Below are 26,292 nucleotides of genomic sequence, written 5' to 3'. Positions count from 1 at the left end.
TTTGTTAGTTTTTTTGTTTGGATTTTGTTAATGAAATGAGTCTCTTTGTGTAGCTCGGGCTCTGCTTAGACTCATGGTGATTCTCCTGCCTCAGACTCTCTGAGCTTTTGAATTGCTACTGTGAGCTGTCGTGCCGAGCTCTGACAGTAGTTTCAGAGTATTCCCATGTTTTCCTTGGAGCCAGCAAGATGCATGACGAGAGTAATGTATCAGCTGGGGCTTCAGGTTGGCGAGGTAAGGGTTAGGTACCTTTGCGTGGAGCCTACACACACAAGAATCTGCTGCTCACGTGGAAACAGCACGGACAGGCACAGAAAGCCCAATGAAGGAAGGAAGCCGGGACAGGGATGCCTCAGTGTCAAGATCTGAGATGCCCTGTCTGCTTTCTATGGTGCTCCCAGCCTCAGTTGCTCATCAGGTTCCCACTACTTTTGGGAAGGTTTGCAGACAGCTGGGCTAATCATTCAAGCCTTTCAGGCGGCTCCCTGGTGTTTTTGTTGTGTTTGTTTGTTCAGACAAGGCCTCGCCGTGCAGCCCAGGCTGACCCAGGACTCCTGGCAGTCCTACTTCCCTGTCTTCAAGGTGCGGAGACTGTAGGCACTGGCCACCTGGGGCACCAGCCTTCTGTTTTCAGTCCCACCTGTGATTCACTGCAGAAAGAACACTTTGTGCCAGAGGTTTTTCCCTTAGGAGTTCCATTTGTATTTTTTAACCTTTCCCTGTGCTACATCAGTTAAATCGTTTTTTGTGTTTTTGTTTTTGTTTTTGTTTTTAAACTCAATCTTCTTTTTTGTTTTGTTTTGTTGAGACAGGGTTTCTCTGTGTAGCCTTTGCTGTTCAGCTGTCCTGGAACTCACTCTGTAGATCAGGCTGGCCTTGAACTCAGAGATCCACCAGCCTCTGCATCCTGATTACTGGGATCAGAGGAGTGTGCCACCACTGCCTGGCTCAGTCTACTTTTTCTGTTTGCTTCTATTTTAAATCCTGTGGACGTTTATTTTGTCAGTTTCTTCTTAAATGCCCTGGAGAAATGTAGCTTTTTGTTCATCTTTTGCAAGAAGAAAGGATGGACCTATTGTTTAAAAAACAAAACAGGTTTACTATTCTGCTCATGTAAGAATTAAGGAAAGTGTGTAGATAAACACATAGTCAATCCACCACCTTCGAAAGGGATTTTATTTTGTTTAAAAATTTGTTTTTACCCTTTGTTTTACATGTGTTGATGTTTTGCCCATCCCTGTACCGTGTATGCAGTGCCTATGAAGGCCAGAAGAGGGCATCAGATTGCCTGGGACTGGACTTACAGTTGTGAGCCACCACGTAGGTGCTGGGAGTTAAGCGCAGGTCCTCTGGGAGAGCAGCCAGTGCTCTTAACAAAGAGCCATCTCTCTACCCTGCTCCCTTTTTAAAATAAATTTTATGTGTCTGAGTGTTTGCCTTTATGTCTGTCTGTCTAAATACCACAGAGGATGTAGATCCCCCAGAACTGGAGTTTCAGGTGATTGTGAGCAACCATGTGATTCTGGAAACTTGGACCTGAGTCTTCTGCAAAAGCAGCCAGTGCTTACTGCAGAGTCCTCTCCCTGTGCCCTTGGTACCTTACTTTTCTCATGGTGCTAGGTGCTGATTGATCTCAAGGCTTCTCAGGCTATGTAAACACTCTGCTGCTGACCTCTCTTTTGAAACAGGGCTTCTCTGGGTATCCCTGGCCATCCTGGAGCTCACTCCGTAGACCAGGCTGACCTCGAGCTTACAGAGATCTGCCTGCCTCTGCCTCCCAAGGCATGGGCCTGCCACTGACCTTTTACAGTCCAGCCTTTCACTGCAATTTTTTTTCCACATGAAGTTCATAAATTGTACTCATGCAGTGGATATCTAGTTGGTTTAGCAAATAGGTATGGTTTTTAAAATCAGTCTCTCTCTCTTTTTTTTTTTTTTAATGTGAGACAGGGTTTCTCTGTGTAGCCCTGGCTGTCCTGGAACTAGCTCTGTAGACCAGGCTGGCCTTGAACTCACAGAGATCCACCTGCCTCTGCTTCCCAAGTGCTGGGATTAAAGGCATGCGCCACCATGCCCGGCTCAGTCTCATCTTTTTAAGATGTTGTTTCAGATATGTATAAGTAACATAAAATTGCCTACTTTGATTTTTAAGTGACAGAATTAAACAATAGCACATAATACTCTTGGTTTCTCCCTCTCTCTTTTGGAGTGCAGCACAAAACCATGCAGAATTGGCCAAGTTCACAGTGTAAGATGTCAGCATTGGTGACCTACAGGTAATTTTCAAGTATTCTAGTGCCTCAGTCTTGCCTTCTGTGTACTCTGCAGTGATACACCAATAAAGTACCATGTCAAGTGGCCTTGTGTTCAGATCCTTGGTTCCTCTTGGTAGATTCTAAGAAAAGCTTTAAGACTTGGAGGCTGGAGAGATGGCTCAGAGGTTAAGAGCACAGGCTGTTCTTCCAAAGGGTCCTGAGTTCAATTCCCAGCCACTACATGGTGGCTCATAGCCATCTATAATGAGATCTGGTGCTCTCTTCTGTCATGCAGGCCCACATGCAGGCAGAATACCGCATAAACACTAAATAAAGGAAAAATATTTTAAAGACTTGGTTTTCCTATGAAATGAGACAGGGAATGTGCAGAGCATCATGTGAAGCGCTGTTTCTAAGTGATAGTTGCCCTGTCTTAGTTATGCCTGTTATTGCAGTGATGAAAACACTATGATTAAAAAGCAAATTGCGGAGGAAAGGGTTTATTTGGCTTACACTTCTGTATTGTTCTTTGTTCATCACTGAAGGAAGTCAGGACAGGGACTCAAAACAGGGCAGGAATGTGGAGGCTGGAGCTCATGCAGAGACCATGGAATGGGTGCTGCTTATTGGCTGGCTCTCCTTGCATTGCTCAGTCTGCTGTCTTATAGAACCCAGGACCATCAGCCCACAATGGGCTGGGCCCTCCCCCATTGATCACGAACTGAGAAAATGCCTTTCGCCTGGAGCTCATGGAGGCATTTCCTCTGCTGAGGCTCCTTTCTCTGATGACTCTGGCTAGTATCAAACTGACACAATAAAAACCAGCTAGTACACCCCACCTCTATATAGAACATCTGTCTCAATGCAGAACGGGCTCTGTAGGGAAAATACTGGAAAGCTTTATATCCTAGAGTTCTGAATTGATATCTTTGTGTCTTTTTAGATCTTTCAAAACATTTTCTCCACTCCTTGGCAACTTCTCTCAGCCAGAAGTGCAGCTCTGGGCACTGTGGGCCATGCATCATGTCTGCAGTAAAGATCGTATGTATTCAGTGTGCACTTAGAACAGGCATTTTCCAGCTAATAGCCTGAGTAATGGGTGAATCGAGAATTGATTTTAAGAAAATGTTCTATCAAAAACAAACAAACAAAACAGCGGGGGTACACACCTTTAATCTCAGCACTTGGCAGAGGCAGGAGGATCTCTGTCTTTGAGGCCAGCCTGCTCTACAGAGTGAGTCCAGGACAGATAAGCTTTTTCGGGAATTAAAGCACTTACCCGTTGACAGCCTGAATGTGTGTCTATAGTGTGGTGTGCGTATTTTAGTTTACCAAACCTTGCAAAATTAAGCACATGCATTTGTCAAGTTTTATTTCTTTGGATAGCTTTAGGGTTATTTCCTGTAAGTAATGGGAGTTTAGTTATATAAAGAACAAGTAGGGCATTTCCTTGTATTTCTCTTGGCTTGTTGCCAAGTGATAGAAAAATTTTTCTTTAAACCTTTGCTGTTAACATGATGTTTTTAAATGAAACTTTGAAGCTTCTAGCACATTTCCTATTAATAGTTGATCAATTTGTTATTGACTTGTGCTAGAGGTCCTGATAGACCCGTCTGGGATTTGATATGTGTTATATACAATGGATGATTTCTATTTCTGAACATTTATTATAGCTGAATAAGTAGTGAAGTTAATTCTGAACCATCCTGAATAAGTTCAGCAGTTTATTTCTATGTGTAAAACAACTCTTTCTGCATACTGAGAGTCCGTATTAATAGATTTAGCAAAAATCATATACTATAAGAATGCCATACAATTGATTTTTTTTTTCATACAATTGATTTTTGAAGTGAATCATAAGGACTCTGAGCCATTTTACTTGTTCATTCTGACTTATAACCTAGCTTTCCTGATTTATTTGCAACGATATAGAATGTAGGGGCTCCAGAAATTGATGTTCCTTCTACTAAATGAAAGAGAATCCAGTTAGTTCTTTTTATAAACTGAAGTTGCTTCCTTTTGGGGTATTGTTAATTTCTCCCCTGAAAATTATTGCAAGCTTTTTGTTAATATTTATTTTCTGCCCATAATGAGGCAATCTCAGCATTAGTAAAAGGTAGCACAATTTCTGTTGGATCTATTTCTGCTAATTGATGAAGTCTCATTTTTCCTTTCAGAGTCAATTCAGAAACTTTTTCTAAATAGGTCTTTAATTTTTTAACTCTGTGTGCTAAAAATATTCATTCTAAGATATAATCTCTCTGCATAAGAATTCCTGTGGGAGAATGAGCAGAAGGCAAAATAATCAAAATACAGTCTACCTTTGGATCCAAGTGATCCAAATGTGCATGCTGAAATCTCTTTTCTACCAGAGCCAATTCTCTCTCAGCTTCAGCTGATAATTTTCTTGGACTATTTAAGTCCTTGTTGCCATGTAATGTTTGAAATAAATTACTTAGGTCTTGAGTAGTTAATTCAAGATCTTAGCCAATTAAAATCAGCAAATTTTGAAAGTCATTGAGTTTTTAATTGGTCTCTTCTGATTTGTAGCTTCTGTGTTAGAATTTCCTGCAGTCTTATATCCTAGATAATTAATAGAATTTCCTCTTTGTATTTTTTCAAGAGCAGTTTGTGATCTGCAGCAAGGCAAATTTTTTTTTCATCAAACAGCCAGCAAAATATCATCCATATAATGATAAATTATGGATTGAGGAAATTGCTTATGTATTATTTCTAATGGCTCTTGTACAAAATATTGACATAAGTATAAGTACTCAACATTCCCTGTGGAAGAACTTTCCAGTGATATTTCTTTAGTGGACAACTATTATTATAAGTAGGTATTGAGAAAGCACGCCTTTCCTCCATCTTGTTCTTGTAAAAGGGATGGTGAGAAAGCAGTGTTTTAAATCAGTCATTATAATAGGCCATGCCTAGATACCAATGAAGGCAATGGGATTCCAGGCTATGAAGAACCCATTGACTGAATGATTCTATTAATTGGTCTCAGATCCATCAACATTCTCCATTTGCCAGATTTCTTTTTAATGACAAATACAGGAGTAGTCTAAGGGCTGGTGGACTCTTCTGTATGCTGAGCTTCCAGCTGCTCTTGTACCAATTGTTCTAGTGCCTGTAATTTTTGCTCTATCCAAACGGTGTGGTCAACCAACCACTTTAGTGCTCAGGCCATTGGTGTTTTGTCAGTAGTGGCTCTCCCAAATAAAGTTGAAGAGTCAGCCTCTGCTGTCTTTATGGACAGCCTGGACAGTCTGTAACCGTCTTTGATAACACCTTAAAATTTCTGTATCAGGATCCTCTCCTGTTTCATGGCTTGTCCCTGAATTGGAGGGATTCTAATCTGTACAACAGATCTCTTCCCTAGAAATTCATGGCTATATCAACTACACATGGTCTTAATTTTCTTATTTGGCCTTCTGGCCATATGCATTTAAGCCATTTTATATTTTGTTTTACCTGGAATAAGGTTCCAACCCCTTGGAATTGAGTATTACCTTCTGCAGAGGCCAATCTGGAGTCCAAGATTTTAGCAAGATTGTTTCATATGCTCCAGTGTGTACCGTTACTTCAATTTCAGTATTATTTATAAATAACGTTAGTTTTGGCCTTTGACTATCTATAAACTTTTGTCAGATACTTGTTTCTTGGTCTCTTCTGGGTTTTTAATGTCTATCGAAGTTGCTCTGACTTTGATATCTGGATTTTCACTGTCTACCTTCAGAGCAGTGTATTTATTTTTATGTACGTTTGGTGTTTGTGTGAGGGAACAGATCCGCTAGAATTTGAGTTACAGATCAGACAGTATTGAGCTGCCATGTGGTTTCTGGGAATTGAACCAGGGTCCTCTGGAAGAACAGCCAATGTTCTTAACCACTGATCTATCTCTCCAGCCCCCAGAGCAGTGTTTTCGGTTGTTCTGTGGTTGAGTATCTCTACTGCTGCCCTAAAATGGCTGATTTGAATTTGTCATTGGGGGCTACAAGAGGTCCCCGGGTGTATTTTGGTAAGGGGTTATCCTGTTTGTCCCGTGTTGATCTATATTCAGTAGTCCATTGTTGCCTTTTGCCACACTTTCTGCATATTCTAGAAGGCCATTTTCGAAAGGTACTCCTAGCTTGTCGCTCTGATACCCTTCTATCTGCAGCTGAATTCAGTCTTTGTAGAAAGTCAGTGAATGTTTCCTTTGGACCTTGCATAGTATGAGTAATCAGTGTAAGTATGTTTCCTGCTTCTTCAGCATGGTTCCAAGCATTTAAAGCTGCCATGTGACATAATGCCAAGGTTGTCTCCTCATATATCACTTACATCAGCACCTCAGCACATGGACCTTCACCTAGTAGCTGATCTTGGCAAGTATTGGTATCTCTGGCCCTGTTTCTCTGTTCTATTATCAATTTTAAATTATTTGTGTCTATCTATGAATTTTCATGCTCGGTCTTCCTTTTTTAAGCATACATTTCACACTTTTTTTTACCTGCTCAATAGTTTGGTTGTACTCGTATTTCTTCATTCTGGTCTGTGTGTTTTCCGTCCCCTTCTATGGTTCAACTTAGGCCGTTGCTGTGGTGAGATCTCCCTCAGCCTTTCTGCTCTCAGGGAGAGGCATTTATACCTCCGCTGTCTGTAGCTGGCATGTATGCCAAGCCTCACGTTTGCCAGCATCCACTGCGAGTCGGGTCTCAACAAATGCCCTATCCTTTCCCACGGTAGGCGCCTCTAGGCTGCTGCTGTTGTGTCCTAGGAAGCTGTTTGACAGCAGTGCACTGCAGTTTGCTGGCTTCTCAGAGCAGCAAGCCGAAGGCCGCCCTTGCAGGGATTTGGCCTGTGCAACCGGAGCTCACACAGGCGAGCCTACGCAATGCCAGGTCCTTCTCCAGCTGCAGATACCATCACCAGTGCTCTGGAGAAAGCCTGAGAGAAACCGTGGTGCATGGAACTTGCCGATTGAGTTAACTCCTGGCTATTTAACTGAGGGGCCCATGGAAGCAGTAGGCCGCCTACAACCCTTCTCTGGCACCACGCAAAGCTTGGGAAAAAGCCCTGTTGCCGGCACAGGCTGAAATTGCCCCGGACAGCTATGGGTGGAGACATAGCCTCTGACCTGAGGGAAGGTGGTGGCCTCATGAGGATGGAGCTGGAACGTTAGCCCTCCTCCCTCAGTCACAGGAGGGGTGCAGCCTCTCCCTTGGTGGTGTTCTGCTGTTCCCCCAGTCTTCAGAAACTGTGTCTGTAAGTCATGCCTTTCCCCTGCCTTCCTAGCTGCTTTTGCGGCTTTCTTGCCTGGCTATCTGAACTTTCTCAGGCCCTCTGTTTGTATTTCTAATCCCACACTGAACGCCAAACGTTGAATCATGGGATTAGTAAAGGTCTTTTCTACTACCTGCCCTAGCTCCCAAATAATTGCCACAGAGAACTATTGGATTTATTAATAAGATTTAACTACTATAACTGGGCAGGTGTTCGTCTGTTTTAACCCAGTTATGCTAATCTGGCTACCTCCCAGCCATGTGCCGTTTGTTACTTGACGTCTGCCCTTGGCCTTCTGCTGTATCTCTCTGTCCTCCTGTTGAACATCTCATAGCTTCTTCATGGCACCTTCTTCTTCCTCCTGGCGACTTCCTCTTTGCCTCCCTGGTCCCTACCTGAGATCCCCTGACTGGGAACAGAATTCCCACCTTTTGTCTCCTCTGCCCAGTTTCTTTCTTAACCAATCGGAGATAATTGGGGAATAATTTTTACACAACACTGAGACAGGAGATTCTTCATAGAAATGACAATGCTCACATTTGGACTGTGACCAGATCTCAGAAATCTCAGTATCTGAACACACAGTGCAAAAGCCCATCCCCCAACAGCATGTCAAGGTCATAGGTCCATCCATATGTCAAAGTTGGAGCTGTTCAGTGGTGCTGTTGGATGGCCAGAGGGAGCAAGAGACCACCTCCAGGCTTCTGTGTAGGACCCTGGGCTTTACAAAGCCGCTTGCTGAGCCTAAGCGTGGCCCACCAAATCCCAGGCCCCCAAGTCTTTATGCCCGTACCAGTGCTGTAGGATGTGAAGTCGCTCTGCAAGCTACACATAGACGGGAGACGGGGTGGCGCAGGCAGCTCCTGACTGAAGGAGCTGCAGTGCTTCCAGCCCCAGGTCAGAACACACAAAAGATAGGCCAGACACATAAGATGTGAGGCCAACGTGACAACAGAAAAACTAAACAACGACATTTTAACAATCCTCCTTGTGTAACCCAGATGCTAGGAACCCATCAAAGGTAGGGCCATTCCGAGTCGTCCTTGGCTCCCCAAATCCACGTTAGGCCCGTGCAAATTCTCAGTTTTGGCTCCCAATTTTGTGGAATACCCCAAATTGTCCCTAGGCTCCGGAACTCTATTGAGAGAGGTGCCAGGCCTCTCTCTACAATGAAAGGAGCCTACAGTACTTCAAAGTCAATTAACCAGAAATAACTGGTGGGCCACAGGATGTGTCCCTGTGCCCAAATGGATGTACAACCCTGTCACATCTTCCTGTTCATCAGATAAAGTACCCCATATTGTTTTCCTCTGGGTGTAGCCATTCACCTCTGGAGTCCACTAGGTAGAAAGTACTTCCAGGGGTACCAGTGACCAACCATCCCAACACGCATGGCCCCTGGCAGCTCACCTCTCAAGGGTCCCAGAGTAAAGAGTGAATTTGGGGCTTTCATATGTTAATCTGAGATTCACTAGAGAAAAGCTAATTCCATCATTTTGGGCCAGATTTAAAGCAAGCTTTATTAAATGCCACTGATCAAAAGATGGATGTTGGTCAGGACCATTCCCTGGAATTTCCCAGCTAGAGTGGCCCCAACCCATGACGTGCAAGGGCTTAAAATAAAGGACAAACCATCCTTTCTTAACAGGTCTTGTTATTTTTCAAAGAACTACAACTCCCAGCATTCCAGGGAGTTACCTGGTTCTTGGGCGGGAGGGACTTACAGGTTAATTTCGGGTGTTAAAACATACTCTTGTTTGTTTATTGTTTGAGACAGGCTTTCTTTATGTAGCCCTGAATGTGCCACCATGCCTGGATATGCTTTTGCTTTCTGTGTCTGGGTGTTTTACAAGCATGTATGACTGTATACCATGTGTGTGTAGTATCTGTGGAGGCTGGAAGCTTTCAGATCCCCTGAAACTGGAATTACAGACAAGTCCTCTGGAAGAGCAGCAGCAAGTGCTCTTAAAAGCTGAGCGGCCTCTCCAACCCGGAGAGCTTTTGTCCCTTCTTATTCTGGCTCTGTGGTCGTTCGTTTACTTTTTTTTTGTTTTGTTTTGTTTTGTTTTTTCAAGACAGGGTTTCTCTGTGTAGCCCTGGCTGTTCTGGAATTCATTCTGTAGACCAGAGCTCCTCCTGCCTCTGCCTCCTGAGTGCTGGGATTAAAGGTGTGCACCAGCTCCGTCCTGAGATTTACTTTATCCATTCAGTTGAACATTTATAGAATGTTTAAGTGCATATGTGTACTTGAGTGTATGTATGTGTACCACATGCGTGCAGGAACCTATGGAGGCCAGAAAAAGCATGTTGGGAGCGTGGTTGTGAGCTGCCATGTGGGTGTTGGGAACTGTATAAACTATAATGTCACTGCTCCGAGGTATGTTTGTGGGGAAGGTTTTTATTTTAGATATGAGAGAGAGAAAGCAGACTGGACATGGTCAGGACTATCGGGGGGGGGGGGGCGTTATACTGAGAATGGTTATCTGGGGGGAGTTTAGGATGGGAAAAGAGCTGAGAAGGGGAGGATTTTGAAATGTGAAACAGGTGCTTTTGTTGCTGAGGGAGCTTGGAGGCCAGCTTGAGTTTTGCTGTCCTAAGAGGCACCACAGCTAAGCATTTGTTCCTTCTGCCAAAGGCAGGGGAAATGATCCCTTTCAGTAGATGGGAACCAGGTTCACAACTCCTAAGAAATGCTGGCTTTTCTGTAACTGCCAGAAATCCACCTCTAGTTGGGGCTGAGCTCACTGGACTGCTCTTTGGAGTTTGGGGAACTGGAGTCTCCTATGGACCTATGAGGGGCCAGCAAATGCAGTTAGCACTGTTAAAACTGCAGTGAGCTCCTTTTTCCAAAAGCTAGTAGACCTCAAGATGTTTGAAGCACAGAGTTGTCTAGGAAAAAAAAAACAACAACACACTGCAATTACCATACTTGGTTTCACCATATCTAATTACTCCACTTCTTTCACGGGAATGTGGCGAATTGGGAATATTTAAAATGCCAGTTGTCCACGGAGCATCTCTGTTTTTCTTTTAGCTAGCAAGTACTGCAAGCTGTTGATGGAAGACGGAGGCCTGCAGCTCATGCATGATATCCAGGAGCATGGCCAGACCAGTGCCCAGGTGAGGCAGATGGCAGCCTCCATCCTGGAGGACTTCAGGATGCACTTCACAGGCTACCAGAGACACCCGCAGCCCCAGCGCCCTTTTTGACCCCGGGGCCTGTGAGGGGAGCTGCTTCTTAAGGACAGGGCTTCTGCCTTTGGGAAATGGAGTTTTGAAACCAGATGTTGGGGTTTATCAATTATTGGCATTTATCATTTGACCATCTTGGTGTGTCTTCTTGTTGCTTTCCTCTGTTGACGAAAGGGTTGGGTCCTGAGCCGGGGCAGTGGAGGAGCACTCCTTTAATCAAAGCAGAGGCAGGTGAATCTATGAGGTTGAAGGCACCTGGTCTATAGCGGGAGTTCCAGGACAGCCAGGGATACACAGAGAAACCCAGTCTAAGAAAACAAAAAAAAAGTTTGGGTCGAAGAGTTCAGGGAGACCTTGGTATTGTGGCATTTCCGCAGCTGCTCCAGGCTGTGTGTAGCCTAGTCTGGCCTTGACCTCAGCAATCCTGCTGCTTTGGTACTGGGGTTGCAAGTATGAGCTCCCTCCCATATTCTGACAGCTTTGATTTTCTTTCCCCCTTTTCCTCATATTGGAGGAGTGGGACCATTGAGTGTATATGAATGTGTAAGGCTGAAGGCTAAAGTTAGTGAAAAGAATGCATAGGAAATTCTCATTTGGTTAATGCTATGACCAAAGCTGGGAGAAAGAGGACAGGCCTCCAAAAGTCTTTGCAGAGTATTTCAGTGGATGCTTGTCCTAATGTGGATACAAAAGGTTTACGAGAACCAGCCCCAGCAGTAATGAACACTGTCAGTAGTTTGTGTCCTGCAGAACTGTTCTGAGGAACGGTGTGGATTCCTTCCTTTCCTTGGTGAGAAGTTGGATTTTTTTTTCTTTGTTTTGTTTTTCTACTCAGTTGCGTTTTGAAGAACAGTAAAAAATAAATTCCTCTTTGGATATTAGAGGATTTTTTTCCTTTAGATTTACTTTGCTGTGTGTGTGTGCGCGCGCGTGCGTGTGTCTGTGCACCATGTGACCCTGGTGTCCACCGAGGTCAGAAGGCAGTGAACCCACCGGAACTGGCATTAGGACGGTTGATGGTTATGAGCCACCATGTGGATGTTGGGAAATGAACCCCAGTCCTCTCCAAGAGCAGCAAGTGATCTTAACTGCTGAGCCATCTCCCTAGGCCCCTAGATATTGGAGGTTTGTGCTTTTAGCTAGCGTGTTCTGTATGTTTGCATGCACATACCTGCACGCTGTGACTGAACGCCTGCAGAGGCCAGAAGAGGGTATTGAGCTTGGAGATAGAGTTACAGGCAGCTGTCAGCTGGGACCTGGAAAGCAAGCTTGGGACCTCTGCAAGAGTAGCAAGCACTCTACCCACTGAGCCATCTTTCTGCCCCTTGGTCAAGCCTCTTAGCTGAAATAGTTGAGCATTAGTTGAGAAGAAACTCATTGTTTGCTGTTCTAAGCCCTGTTTCAAACTCTCATCTCAGCGCTGAGAAGGAAGGGGTAGAAGGTTCTAAAGTTCAAGCCATATCACCTCACTTCTCCTCTCCACTGTCTTAGATACGCAGAGCTTATGACTGTCCGTGAGCCGCTGTCTATTCTCACAGTCTGCTGCATGCTTGCAGAATAAGGTTTTTCATTTCTGAACCTGGGTTCTAGTCCTTGGAAGCATTGTGCTCCTGGGCACGAGTGGGAAGCGTGATATCTGGTACATTGTAGCTCAATACCAGGCACCCCTTCAAGCTTGGTTTCTTTCCCAGCAGTCCTCTGTGGACCTGCGTTCACTGAGCAGATGAGACGAAGGTCAGGAAGGTTGTGAGGATGGCGCTGATCCTAAGGCCTGAACTGTGGTTTTCTCCCTTCCTGGGTACAGACATAAGCTTGGTATATGCTTTGGCAGCACATCAACAGTGCGGCTGGTTGTGCCCCAAGCCATGCTTCCGTGACTCCCGGCCAAGCTTACGCTGAGAATGCTCAGCTAGAGCTTAGGTCTTGGCAGAGGGTGAGGCCTAGACAGCTCTGGTAGAAGAGGAGCGGAGCGGTCATCTAGGTACACGGAGACCTGGAGGAGCTGGCCCTATATTACCTTTATTCTCCAAGTAGGACGCCTGCCAGCTCACCTTTGCTCAGGCCAGTTCAAATGCCAGTTGTCTTCCGGGCACAGAGTCACTGTTGCCTGCCTGGCTGCCCGTCCCTTCTCTCAGAGCTGCTAGCCCTTTGTCAGCGCTCCTGGAGACTAGGCCTTCCTGCCGCACCACAGTCTGCAGAAGGTGTCCATTGCCCCAACCCCCCCACGGTCCCAGTGCAAGCTAACAGTTGCAGAGTGTTTATTGAACACAAGGATTTTACACATCAGAACTGACTTCCAGATACAGAAAGCTTAGAGAAGTTAAATGGTTTGTCCAGAGTTCCCCTGAGCTATCTATAGAGAACGGGAATCTGTGGCCTGGCTCCTGAAGCTTGTTCAGATAAACCTGGATAGGCTTATTCTGTGCGAGAAAGAAACGAGGGCGACCTTCTTGCTGTTCCATGGTGACCAGAGCCAGTGACATGGACCCAAAGCTTAATTGAGTGAAGAGAACCAGGCAGGCCTCCATCCCAGTGACTAGCCGAGGTGAGCAACATGGGAGGTGGCAGTGAGTGGACTGGTCAGCACCTTGGCTCTAGGAACAATGCCTGGCATTGTCCTTGTGATACAACTCAAGGCCAGAGGTGAGCCAAGAGGTCTAGCCTGCTGCAGACTTTTCCTCTGGATCTTAGGCTTTCTGGTGTGTGCTCAAAGTTAACTGGATCACTTGCCAACAAATTTTGGGGGTCGTTTCTCCCTGAAGGCTGCCATCCCTTCTAGCCGGTCCTGGGTTGGGATGTTCTGCAAAGATACAGTGGGTATTAGTTTGGGAGGAATAGGAACAGAGGCCAAAAAGGCCATTGCATATGTGGATCTAGCCTGTGATAACATCTGTGTCATGCAAAGTTGTGAGCCTCGGAGGCTGCGGTCTCAGGAAGGAGAGCCTCCAGCAGCTATGCAGTCACTACTGGCCTCTGCAGAGCTCAGCTCCTACCATTAGAGAGGATAGAGCAGACTTCAGAGAATTCAGAGCACACATGAGGGTGTCACTAGGCTCTGTCCACTACCAACTCCAGTTTAGCCCCCAGTAGGGGCAGCTGGGACCAGGCAAAACAAGCCATTTTTTTTTCTGCTTTGTGAGACTTATGTCTGCTCCGGTTCTCTGTCTACCGTATGATTGAGGAGAGTCTTCAGGTGAAGACCTGTGATTCCTTGAGCCACTTAGGTTAGTTAGGCACTGGCATAGTTAAACTGCACGAGTCTGCCCATGTTTGCCTAGGCCCCCACAAGCGTGCACAAATGAACAGCAGTTACATACCTGGGCATAGCACATGTGTTCGATAGCCATCCCTGACGCAATGTCCACCTGCAAAAACAGTGCTCCCCGAGTCAACAGGACTTTGTCCAACCCTTTCCTCATGGAAGAGCCAGCCCATCCTCCTGTCTCCACCAGTCTGCACAGAACCAACCAACCAACCAACTGCTGCTCTGTGCTGACGCCTGGACCTCACAGCAGCGCTAAAGGACGCTGAAATGGGCAGGGGTGTGGGTGTGGGTGTGGGTGATGTGGCTATTGGGCAGTAGTGATTTCCTCTAGATTCAGGACCGTGAGCTGCTCTTTTGAACAGCGTCTCTTCCTCCTGACCGCCTGGTTGTGCCTTTTGTCACTCTGAGGATTGTCTTTGACAGGACTTAGGAGTGAGGCTCCAGTCCTACGAGCTGGTACCTTCTCTAGCCTCTGCTGCGGCATAGTCACGGTTGTGGCCACAGGCAGGCCTCGATCACTAGTAAGCAGTTTAAAACTTACTTTCCGAAACATTGAGCAGTCTGACACGGCAGGAAGGCGGGGTAGCCTAACTCAGGACTGGAGGTAACAGTGAGTAGAAGAGCTGGTCTTTGGACTCCTGGCTTCCAGGTTGGCTCCTGTCATCCTTAGTCAATCCTCAGTTTATATGCCTGTGTTTCTGCTCGTCCTTAGCTCTCCTCTGGAGCCTGCCCCTATGCACTGTGGACTGAGCATAGTGCACACGCATGCACACTCATGCACTCGGACACGAACACACATCGTATCAAGGAGGGAGCCATGGAGCCACAGCAAGGCAGGGCAGCTTAGAGTGACCTTAAACTCCGAGCCTCCGGATTCCGGGATTATAGGTGTGTACCATCATTCCTGGCCACTAATCTTCAGCTCTAGCAAACATTCTTTCTGGTTGTTTTCTCTACATGGCCCTGGCCTGCCTTGAATTCTGTGATCTGCCTGTCTCTACCTCCTGAGTGCTGGGATTAAAGGTGTGTGCTATCACCTTCACCCTGCCAAACATTCTCTTAACCAGGCACTCAACAAACTCTTCACCAGTATGAGGAAGAAAGAGTTTTGCCTCCACCTCCCAAATGGTAGGAATACAGATGTGTGCGATCTTTCAGATATCAAAAGTGGGATGTGAGAGCCATCTGGCTGAGACATCTCTCATCCCATTGGCTGCCAGGGCTGATTCTGGTGATCTGGACTGCTAGGAAGGTGTCCCCTTCCTCCCTCCCACTTCATGTGCCTCCCTTCCGAGAGTCTACATGCTCGGTAGAAGAGGGCGGCCTTCCCCAAATAGAGGAGGGACCGGTCTTGGGTCAAGGGAGTACTGGTAGCCACGCCCCACCGCTAAACACTCCAAATAAGCTCTCAAATATCAAAACTGAGCAGCGACTCTTCTGAGCTGGGGGCTGAAGCCAGGATCTTGCGCTGGCCAGGCAAGTGCTGAGCCAGTCCCCCACAGTGGCTGTTTTCGGAGAATAGCATTAATACCACATAGGCAGTGGACAGAGTTCAGACCCGCATCTCGGGTCTGGTGCAGCGTGCAGAGGAAGAACTGACAGGTAGCGGATGTCCTGGAACCTGCGCCAGCCTAGACTCAGGTGACACGTGAGGAGAGGACCACACAGGCTTGCCTTTAACCGCTCGCTTTGTCTGTGGTCCTGCCCTTCTGAACCTTTTTCTTCTCCATGTAGAAGTGATGTAATCAAAAATCTTACCACACTTCCCAGTGAGGTGGGGTGCATACACACAGGGATCTCACTCCGGGAGTGTTATAGAGTCCATTTCTGAATTCTTGACGGCTGCGTGGTGGGAATATACCTAGCCAGTGACTGACATAGGAATCCTGACCAAGAGAATCTTACCTCCATTCCTCGGTCAATGGCAACTTTGCCCAGGCGCACCGCTATGGGAGCCTAGGGGAGAGAAAACACCCAAAACTTGGACTAAAGAGACACAAAGCTCTGAATAAGAAGGTACAGGTCTGAATCTGTATCCAGGTTTCTTACTGAAAGCATCTATTTCTTTACTGTTCATCCTTATACCTCTTAAAGCTTCCTTCATCACCAGGCCAGCCTGGTCTACATCGCAAGTTCCAGGCTAGCCAGAGCTACAAAATTAGACCTTGTCTGGTAACCACCAGTAAAGAAGGAAGCACACTCCTGCCCCTTTTAGTCTTAGCCACCTCAGGCTGTCATTCGGCCCATCTTTGGTGCTGGACATTAAACCCAGAGCTTCACCCGTGCTAGGCAAGTCTCCCTCAGAGTTCAACCCACAGTGGGCCCCTCACCTCTGAGCTAACATTTAAGGCAAGATCTTGCTGAGTTCCTGGGCCTTCGCCTCAGGATTGCAGGCATTTGCCACCACACGCTGGTCACAGCGCTTACAGACACACGTTTCACACACGTGAAATAGGGGCTCATGGGTTGAAGCACTGTACCATGTGTATTCAGTGAGTCCCCAACTCCCAGGCACCTCCCCACTGCCGTTCTTCTGGCCCCCCATCTCAGCAAGTGTGATGACTGGGTATGTTTTATGCCTTTCTTGCCTCTGTTCTGTTTGTTTGTTTGCCACGAGTTATAACCAGCCAGCAGCACCTATTTTCTCATAAAGTAAAAACTTAACATACCCAGGCCAGCACCGGGGAGTTAGAGTCAGGAAGACGAATTTGATAGCCTGAGCTGCGTGAACATGAGTATTTAATATGTGTGAGCATATTAAAATCAGAAATATGGTGGATCATATTTCAGGTGTTACTTGGGAGTAAGAGTACTGGGTCAGGGCGGCCTTGGTGTGTTTGTTCCTTTGATGTTCACACAGAACCAGCGAACTGCTTTTGTCTAAGGATAATGTATGCATAATGCAGGTCTGACCAAACTCAGAACGAGTCATTGGCTCTTCAGTGGTTTGCCCACTAGGTGCTAACTGCTTATACGCCGTCCCTACTCAGAAAGTTCTAGCTGTGGGACAGGCGTGGGCCACAGTGCCCGCCAGTGTGGGCAGGCTGGTGTTTTGGTGCACAGAGCTACTTTTATTTTACTTTAGACACAAGGTCTCACCATGTAGCTCTGGCTAGCCTGGATCTTGCTGTGCGGTCTAGGCTGGCCTCTGCTGGGTTTAAAGGCGTGTGCTACCATTCCTGGATCTTTTATTTTTTATTTTGGTGCTAAGGATCGAACCTAACTAGGGCCTTGTGTGTGCTAGGCAAGCACTCTACCACTGAGCCACATCCATGCCTGCAACTCTAGGATACTGCCGTTGATGCATTTGGAAATGCATCAACCATTTGGAAATCTGAATCGCCTTGAACTTCTGTGTAGTTTACTCAAAAGGCAATACCCAGGTCCAGCCAGCTTGCTAACTTGCCTCCCTCTGTGGAGGCTTCAGTCACTCCCTTGTTCCTTCTGAGTTCTGTATGAACTCAGAGACTTTCTGACCAAGCATGTCCACAGCTTGTCAGCACTGGGGTGACAGCAGAGGGCAGCGGGCACCATTTAAACACTGGTCCTTGCCAAAGAGCACATAGAAAGAAAACTGGTTTGAAACAAATTAATGATCCCTGACCCCCAAATTAAAGAACACCCCAGTGTAATCCCAGCACTCAGGGAGGCACAGGCAGGTAGATCTCTGAGTGTGAGGCCAGCCTGGTCTACAAGTAAGTCCAGGACAACCAAGGTTACACAGAGAAACCCTGTCTCGAAAAACAAGAGAGAGAGACTGGAGAAGTTTCCTCTCCTCTCAAAAATAAATTTAGTTACAAGTTTGGGGGGTCTTAATATCTCAGTAGCCCAAGCTGGTCTTGAACTTAAAGAAATTCTCCTACCTCAGCCTCCTGAGTGCTAGCATTATGGGTGTTAGTTGCTACAACTGGCTTCAGATGTAATCTTAATGTTAACTAATATATGGCTAATATTTTCGTAATTTTATATTTTGGCTGTTTTGTAATGTTTAAAAATGTTTTGAAATTAATATATTTCACCTGAAGGTTATTAAAATTCCACGTACATGATTGTGTGTTTGTTTTTATGCACACCTGTGTAGGTGTGTGGAGACAGATGACAATCTCACTTCCTCTTCCGGTTGCTGGCTGGCATTTTCTGGGATTTTTTTGACATTTTTGAGACACAGTCTCTCACTGGCTCCCCAATCAGTTTAAGCTGGCTGGCCCCAGACCTCTGGCATTTTGGCATTCGTCCTGGGGCCCGAACTCTGACTCTCATGCATGGGAGGAGAACGCTTTGCCGGCTGACCTCTCAGTCACATATTCCACAATCTTAAAAGTTTTACTGTAATCGATGTTTCCGTGCTGCAGTCACTTGGTGAGTTCAGTTGCCTTTCACCTTTATGAAAACACGAGCTCTCAGCCCTACCTCCTGCCCCAGCTTCCTTTGTGAAAAGCCAGCCGACCTCAGGGCCTTGAGGACCAAGTCAGCTAGATCTCGGGTCTAAACCTGCCCAGCAAGGAGTTTGAATCTTGTGGGGTCACCCCCTTCAGTGCTGGGAATGGACCCTGGGACTCATGTATGTAGCCCAGGCTAGCCTTTAACTTAGTAGCCAAGGATTAGTGCATAAAGTCCTCTCCACCAACTCGGAGTCCTTCCTGGATTATTTTTTAAAAATGAGTTAATGTATGTCCTGGCTATTCCGAGAAACATTTCTCTCTGCAGCGTGCTGGGAAAGGTGGCTGGCAGTATATGTAGTCTCCCCGTCCTTGGGGTCACCTAAAGGCAGTGCTTGCTGTCTGTGCAATGTCACTGTGCCTCTCAGCCTTTGAAAGGTAGCCGGCGCGACGAGGGACCGTTTGGCCCAGTGTAGGTGACTTCACCCCTCGCCACGCTCCGTACGGCTGCCGTCACGGGGAGTTAGCAGCCACCTCGGCTTTGATGGCTGGAGGTCCGCCCACCACGCCAGCCCTCCTCAGCTCAGTTCAGTGTGTTAACTCAGAACTCAACTTGGCCTGGCTACTGGATAACAGAATGCGTGCCAAAACTCCAGGGTGGGTCTCGTGCAGTTCGGGGAAACAGCTGGCCCCCGGGGCCTCCTGTCACGCCTCCCTTTTGTGAGGGAGGAGCTCCTGAGCCGGCGCCATACCTGGGGCAGGATCTCCTGAGCCAGTGCCCTTGCCCGGTGGTAGGCGGCGTCACCCTCCTCATTCTGAGCCACAGCGTGATTCACCAGGCCCAGCTCGTGGGCCTGTACCCCATCCAGTCTCCGGCCTGTGAAGATGAGCTCCTTTGCCCGGGCCACACCCAGGCAGCGGGGCAGCCTCTGCGTCCCTCCTGTCGGGATGGAGAGACGGAACAGTGGAGAAGGGCAAATCTTGGGAACAGTCAGGAGGGAAGGACCCAGGATAAGGAGGGGGAGAGAAGAGCAAGGGGTTACCTGCCCCGGGGAGGAGTCCTCGAGTGGTCTCAATCAGCCCCATGACGGCTGAGGAAGCTGTTGAAACAGAACAGAGTGAAGCTGCCCAGATACTCATCCTCCATGACTAGTCCATAGCTCCGTCTCTCCGGCTACTCCTCCCAGACCTCTCCAGACGCTGCTATGGAAGAGTCCTAGCCTGAGTGGGGGGTGGGGAGGATGGGGCAGGCTAGCAACCCACCACTGCAGCTGCTAGGGCTGGGAGTCAGCAGGTCTTCCCTAACAGAGCCTCCGCAGGGGGAAAATAGGGCCACCTTTCTGCCGTGTCAGACAGACTGGAACAGAAACTGCATGCCTGGGTGCGTATTTTAATATTCCTGGGTCTGAAAGAGACGGCATGAAGGGATGGGCACAGTGGTTCCAGCCTTCGTGTAAGAAGGGCTCTCCCAGCTGAGTGTGACCTTGAAAAGTGACTGGTGACCTTTGTTATCCTCCACTGCTTAGGGCTCAACTGTAGAGCAAGTAATCACAAGCCCGGCTGAGGACAGTGCCCGGTGACCTTTGCAATGAGCAGGGACAATGAGAAACAGCCCTCATGTCTCACCATTGTTCAGTTCAAGTAATCTGACTTGGCCAGATCTAGATGGACAAACTCCCTACTTTTGTCCTCTTTGGCTTCCCCTCCCAGGGGTTTTTGCACCCATTCTCGGATGCGGAAAGCAGCTCTCAGAGGCACGGTATGACAGCGCTGGGCGGTGGAGCCGCCTGACCTGCCTGCTTCCTCCGTGTCTCCTACTCTGCTGGTCTCAGCTCAGAAGCTTGATTTTCCCTGCTTGGCTCGCCTGTCCCACCCCGTTCCCCCCAGCTCCACCCTGCCAAGTACCTGCTACTCGGAGGTCACAGGCTAGGGCTAGTTCCAGACCCCCGCCCAGGGCAAATCCATCCATGGCTGCAATGGTGGGTGCAGGGAAGGCTGCTGTGGAGACAAAGAGAGGCTCAGCCTGCAAAGGCAAACAGGTCCAGGACAGAAGCCCTCGGCTGGTGGCCTGGAGGGCTTTGCCAATCCCAGGGCAGGCCGCCTTACAGGTTATCTGAGAAGAAAGCTGATTTCCCCAATAGAGTAAGTTTTGGGCCCAAGAGGGCATTGGGAACAGGAAAGGGGCTTGACAACCCCCTTGTGTGCCGACATGGAAACCCTGTGCTGGGTGCCAGCGTGGAGCTGAGTCAGGCGTGGCCCTGCCCCCATGGGGATCGGCCTAAGAAGGAACACAAACTCATAGCCAGGCAACAACAGTCTGAGACCTTGTCCGCTCTGGTAAAGAGCACAAAGAGTTGGTGAGGTAGGAGGAAGCACTGGAGGCCTCAAAGAGTGGATGAAAGGTCAAGTAGCTGGGAAGGATGTACCAGGCAATAGAAATAGCCATTGTCAAAGCATGGAAGTGTGTTCAGTGAACTTGACCACTCGAGTCACTGGGCAGGAGTTCTGAGGACAGGGAGAAGGTCCACTGGACCGGACACATGGCTACAGATAGGGAAATAACTTGTAGTTAGGCATGGTGGCATTTGCAATGCCTGCAATGGGGCAGGTCCAATCTAGACTACCTACGCTGACTAAAATAATAACGGTTTTTAAAATGAGGTAGAGAAGAAGTGCCCCGCCCCCTCTACTCTATGTAATCCCTTGAGTCTCTCATGAGAGAGTCCCCTGTGTCCCCTTTGAGCTCAAGACAGAAAGAATACTCTCTCCACCCCATCCCTCCACCCCACCCTCAGACTCACCAATCTCACTCATCAGGCCTCGGAGGCGCCTGACAAAGATCTCCACCTCCTCGGAACTCATCCGCTCCCGCTCCTTCAGGTCTGCACCTGTAGAGGACAAGCTGCTGCTGGCCGCTAGGAAATAGCCATTACAAAATCCCAGCAGTCAAAGGAGCGAGTAAAGGAGACAGAAGGAGCAGAAGCCGCCAGGGAGGAAGGAAAGGATTCGGGAAACCCAGCCGCAGTGGGAGAAGCAGGTACCAGTGCAGAGAGGGGCAACCACAGCATCACAATGAAGCAGACTTCTTCAGAGTGAGCATCCTTTGTGCATCAAAGGTTGCTGGTTAGGGGCTGCACAGATGGCTCAGGGGTTAAGAGCACTGACCGCTACTGCCTAACCCACTAATTTGTTTGTTTATTTGGTTTTGGTTTTTCCAGAGAGGGTTTCTCTCTGTAACCCTGGCTGTCTTACTCTGTAGACCAGGCTGGCCTCGAACTCAGAGATCCACCTGCCGCTGCCTCCCAAGTGCTGGGGATTAAAGGTGTCCACCTCCACTCCTGGCCACTAATTAATTCTTTAAAGGTTGGTTCAGTAGGGCCCAAGGGGGCTGATAGCTGTGTGTTTTGTTTTGTTTTGTTTTGTTTTGTTTTTTTCACTTCTCTCTTGTAAACTTTTGGGTGCATGTTTCTCTGGCCTTTGAAACAAGTTCGGGTTACCCTCATGAGAGCCAGATGGCGCAGGTTTGAAAAGCTCTAGAGACAAGGACTGACATTTACCTCGTGAGCCTGTTGGGACTCAGTGACTCCATTTCCTCCGTAAAGAGTCAGAAGGAAGCAAGATAGAAAGAACAAAGATATGGGTCAAAGAGGCTAAGTTCAGACTGAACCTTACTGTATCCCTTACTGAGCTGTGTAAATCAAATCTGGGGAGGAACTTTACCTGCCTGTGTCTTTGAGTGCGTTCTTAGCTGTAACATGGGGACGGGTCCTTTGCTGGAGCCCGGATGCACCCCAACCACTAAAGAGGAGGGGACGGGAGGGAGCCCACCTGCACAAAACACACCCTTCACTGCACTTCTGAAGAGCAGCACTCGGACCTGCTGGTCCTCCCGAAGCTGGGCCAGAGCGTCCAGCATCTGTAGAAGACAGAGGACATCCTCAGATAACTCCTCCTCAGATAGGCCCAGCCCTGGCCACACCCTGATGTACCATTTCTCACCTCATTAACGAACACGTTCCCCAGAGCATTTCGGGCATGAGGTCTGTTCATCAGAATCTCAGTGATTCCTGCAAGGGACAGGCAGCCTTGAGTGAGCTAGCTGGCCCTTCTCAGTGAAGCGGAGGCCTGTGGTCAGGAGGCTTGTGAGCTGCAGCAAGCCACACGCTCGGGCCTCAGTTTCTCCAATCATTAAATAGAATAACCCTTGCTCTTTCTGCCGCAGAAAAGGAGGAGAAGGGCTTGTGAACTGTGGAGCAAAACGACAAGAGAAACAAAAGCAGGCAGTTTGGCACAGGGACCCACACGCTCCCTCATACACACCTTTAATTCCGTAACTCCCTCCATTTTATTGTCTCCCCCCTCAACCACACATTTCCCTCTAAAGAGTAATATTCAGGCAAATGTTCTTCTATACACCAGCCAGGATCAAGAAGTAGAGCTGAGGGGCTGGAGTTAAGATCGCTGGCTGCTCTTCCAGAGGTCCCCAGTTCAATTCCCAGAACCCACATGGTGGCTCACAACCATCTGTAATGGAACCTGATTCTCTCTTCTGGTGTGCATGAGAACAGAGCACCTATATACATAAGATAAATTAATAAATCTTTTTTAAAAAGTAAGAAGTAGAGCTGAAACAACCACCCCCAGGACCTCACATGGGCCCTGACTAGTCACACCCCTCCTCAGCTTGTAGTACTCACCTGAATGGATTCTTTTTCCAGAAATTATTGTTATTCTTAATGTTATTGTGGAGGTGGGGTCTGACGTAACCCAGGCTGGCGTCTAATTCGCTGTGTAGCCAGGGGGGTAATCCTGACCGTCTGATCCTCCTGCCTCTACCTCTATTTCCTAAGCACTGGATTAGACAAGCATCACCAAACCCAGTTTATGTGGTGCTTGGGATCAAACCTGGGGCTTCCCGTATACTAGGTAAGTACTACATCCATGGCAAGCCTGGAATTCACCACATAGACCCAGCTGACCTCACAGACATCCAACCTCTCATGTGCTACCCTGCCCAGCGTCCTTTTCTGGACAATGTCTAATGCAGCCCAGAACAACTTTGAACTACCGATTTCCTGCTTCTACCTAGCAAGTGCTGGGTTTACCAGAGTGTGTCGCCATGCCCAGCACGAGACCCAGACTTATGAATCCTAATTTCAGGGGCTAGAGAGAAGGCTTAGTGGGTGAAGGTGTTTGCTGCCAAGTTTGAAAACTTTTTAACTCATCCCCTGGGACCCACATAATGGAGAGCCAAGTTGTCCTCTGACCTCTACACAACCAAAATACACGTTATAAAAATCTTGTGAATGTTAATTTCCTACATCTCTCTTGTAGAAATCTCTTTGGAGACAGGGCCTCTCTGTGTAGCCTTGGCTGTCCTAGACGTAGCTCTGTGGCCCAGACTGGCCTCGAACCCAGAGCTCCACCTGTTTCTGCCTCCTGAGTGGCAGGAATTAAGGTGTGCCCCACCACAGCTGGGCCTTGTAGAAATCTCTTAATCCTTCCCCCTGTCATGGCAGAATTGTTAGTTGTGGGCTAGTCAGCTTCTTGCTTATTCGTTTATACCCGGCTGCCCCGAGCAGGAAGCTGCCAGCCACGATGCAGTCCTTTCTTAAGTCCTTTCTTTGGCAAATGGAGGGGATGACTTCAAGGCAGCGAAGCTATGAACAGCCCACTTCAGCACCACTGCAGGGTACCACCACAGCAGCATGGATTACTGGACCCAGAGCTGCTGCTGAAGCCAGCCTTGTCTGCTCAGCGATCCCCTCCGCTGACTGCCTTTAGTGGCCTGCTGGCGTGAGGCCTCACTAGAAAGTTGCGACTGGGAAGGGGGGAAAGGCCTTTTATGCCAGTGCTGTTAATTCTTTAAATTTTTTATTTATTGTGGGGAAGGGGTGGGCCCACGCCTTTAGTCCCAGGACTGAGGAGGCAGAGGCAGGAGGATCTCCAAAGTTCCAGGCCAGCCAGGGATACACAGAGAAACCCTGTCTCAGAAACAAAACAAAACAAAAAACCCAACAACAACAACAAAAACCCAAACAAACAAACAAACAAACACTTATTTACTTACTATCTATTGTGTGTATGTAAGTGTGGGCGTGAGTGTTCCATGCCCGGTGCCTGGCGATCAGAAGACAACTTGAATGAGCCAGGTCTTCCCACCACGTGGAACCCTGGATTCAGTTTGGAACTTGTCAGATTTGGTGGCGGGGGGCTTTCCCCTCCAGGTTGTCTCAGCAGTTCATGTGGAAATTTATTATTATTATTATTATTCACAGGGTCTCACTTTGTAGCCCTGGCTGGCCTACATAGATCCACCTGCCTCTCCCCTGCCCAGAGGCTTTAGTCAGACTCCCTGTCTTTCTGTTCCACCTCCGTTGGAGGACCTTCGAGGCTCTCAAAAGTCACAAATGCACAGAGGGGACGGTGTAGACTTATTCAGAAAAGCAGCTCTGCAAAGCTTGGTGCGGGCCTTGAAGGGCTTGGAAGAGACTCAGTAGAAAGCCCAGGGCGATGCCATCTGTCTAAGTTAAAACTGATGGGCGCGGGGAGAGCAGCATGATGGCTCTGCAGAGAAGAACATAAGCTGCTCACAACCACCTGTGACTCCAGTTCCTGAGGCTTTAACACCCTTTTCTGGCCCCCACGGGCACCGGCCACTCGTGTGATGCACAGACATAAATGCACGCAGAAGACCTAAGTTATTTTAAGCGCGCCCTGCGGCACCTGCAACCACACGCGTTCAATAATAAAATAAGTAAGTAAATCTGACAGGAACAAGCCACCGGACGCTGGAAAGGAGATGGGTGAGGTTACACGCACGGGAGAGAGGGGTCCACACCCGGTTAACGCGCCTGAGGTCCCACCACACATCCACACTTGCCAGCACGAGGTACAATACAAGACCAACAGCCGACGGTAGTGAACTTTCCCTGTGTGTACGCGGACCCTGTGCCTCCCTCCCTCCCTCCCTCCCTCCCTCCCTCCCTCCTCATCCCCTCAGGTCCAACCGGATTGGCTCCGCCGCCTCCGCCCCCTGGATCACGGCCAGGGCCCTGACAAAGCCCGGGAGCTCACCCTCAGGTGGCCCAGGGTCCACCTGAGATCCAACCCTCCCTCTCCAGCCTCAGCCTCCCCGTGTGCTGGGTCCCGGCCCGACCGACCCGCGACTTTACCTCGGTCGGGACCCGTCAGCGGGTGCACTCGGATCTCGGGTGTCCCGATCGCGGCGTGGGAGGCGCGGCCGCGGGCCGCCGGGGACCTCCAGGGGCGCGGGAGGCGCAGCGCGCGGGGCAGGGCGCGGAGCATGGCGGAGCAGGCTGGCACCGGGAGCAGGCTGGCACCGCGGGGGCGCTGAGACCCGCGGCCTCCTCGGCGGACCCGGCGAGCCGGCGTTCCGGGGCGGGCGAGGCTCCACCCATGGGCGGAGAGCAGGGTGCAGCCAGCCGAGACCCTGGACAGCCCCGAGGCCACCGGGGTGGGGAAGCCCAGCTTCTGCGTGAGATCTGGGCCCGCCGCGGAAGGGAAAACGGTGTCCCGCGGTGGTGTGCACCTTTTCCGCGTGCACCCTCAGTTCGCGTGGTCTCATTAGTAACTGGGGGGTGGGGGGAGTCTGCACTGACAAGGTCTCACCTCCCAGAGGCAGTGAGGTCCTGCCTTGCTCCTCCCAGTTTGACTAGCTGCTTTGGCCCAAAGAAATAGCTCCCCCCTTCCCCCCCTCCCCGTTGTCCATCTAACCTACCTTCGCAGAGGCCTTGCAGGGTCCAGGTTGATCAGTCAAGCATCTGGGGTGAAGTTATGGATGCAGCGTTAGGCCATCTCAGAGTCAAACTCAAGCCACAGATGTTGTGTGAGTGTGCCTGCGTGAGAAGGGGGGTGGGTAGGGGCGGGGGGTCTCAGTTAAACAGGACCAGAAATAACCAGGGGTCACCCG

General features: G+C 48.7%; 2 protein-coding genes across 4 annotated transcripts in view; one reads left to right on the top strand and one right to left on the bottom strand.

Annotated features, from left to right (window-relative positions):
* The window catches only part of Zyg11a (zyg-11 family member A, cell cycle regulator), a 34,253-nt gene extending 22,715 nt beyond the window's left edge, over window positions 1–11,538 (top strand). Inside the window, exons 12-14 of the mRNA XM_021660724.2 lie at window positions 2,215–2,276; window positions 3,199–3,296; window positions 10,558–11,538. Of these exons, the coding sequence (XP_021516399.1) occupies window positions 2,215–2,276; window positions 3,199–3,296; window positions 10,558–10,733 (336 nt within the window). The 3' untranslated portion in view covers window positions 10,734–11,538. The remainder of the gene's footprint in view (window positions 1–2,214; window positions 2,277–3,198; window positions 3,297–10,557) is intronic.
* A 1,418-nt stretch (window positions 11,539–12,956) lies between these two features.
* Window positions 12,957–25,860, bottom strand: Echdc2 (enoyl-CoA hydratase domain containing 2). 3 transcript variants are annotated; one of them, XM_060366095.1, is made up of 11 exons: window positions 25,182–25,298; window positions 24,430–24,532; window positions 22,359–22,426; window positions 22,188–22,275; window positions 21,161–21,247; window positions 20,265–20,357; window positions 19,403–19,459; window positions 19,112–19,299; window positions 15,886–15,936; window positions 14,033–14,080; window positions 12,957–13,515 (listed from the first exon to the last, which is right to left on the bottom strand). In XM_060366095.1, exons 1-11 carry the CDS (start codon window positions 25,230–25,232, stop codon window positions 13,438–13,440), a joined length of 912 nt encoding a protein of 303 aa, XP_060222078.1. In that variant the 5' UTR covers window positions 25,233–25,298; the 3' UTR covers window positions 12,957–13,437. The 3 variants fall into 3 exon arrangements, with proteins under 3 accessions (XP_060222078.1, XP_021516762.1, XP_021516770.1); XM_021661087.2 differs by lacking the exons at window positions 24,430–24,532; window positions 25,182–25,298 and adding an exon at window positions 25,535–25,860; XM_021661095.2 differs by lacking the exons at window positions 22,188–22,275; window positions 22,359–22,426; window positions 24,430–24,532; window positions 25,182–25,298 and adding an exon at window positions 21,917–22,140.
* Between the last annotated feature and the right edge of the window lie 432 nt (window positions 25,861–26,292).

The sequence above is a fragment of the Meriones unguiculatus genome, chromosome 12, assembly GCF_030254825.1.
Source record: "Meriones unguiculatus strain TT.TT164.6M chromosome 12, Bangor_MerUng_6.1, whole genome shotgun sequence".
In the NCBI taxonomy this organism is placed as follows: domain Eukaryota; kingdom Metazoa; phylum Chordata; class Mammalia; order Rodentia; family Muridae; genus Meriones; species Meriones unguiculatus.
The sequence above is the reverse complement of the archived record's forward strand: the minus strand, read 5'-3'. Positions and strand labels throughout refer to the sequence as shown.

What these genes read in the sequence shown, in the direction of transcription:
- Echdc2 (XM_060366095.1), bottom strand. Translation starts at nt 25,232, where the DNA reads ATGTGTGGTGGGACCTCAGGCGCGTTAACCGGGTGTGGACCCCTCTCT. An exon ending in CTCAGGAGATCCTGCCCCAG is followed by an intron (nt 15,937 to 19,111) that starts GTATGGCGCCGG and finishes TCTCTCCCCTAG; the next exon opens with GCTCCCATAGCGGTGCGCCT. An exon ending in AACACATGTGCTATGCCCAG is followed by an intron (nt 13,516 to 14,032) that starts GTATGTAACTGC and finishes GTATCTTTGCAG; the next exon opens with AACATCCCAACCCAGGACCG.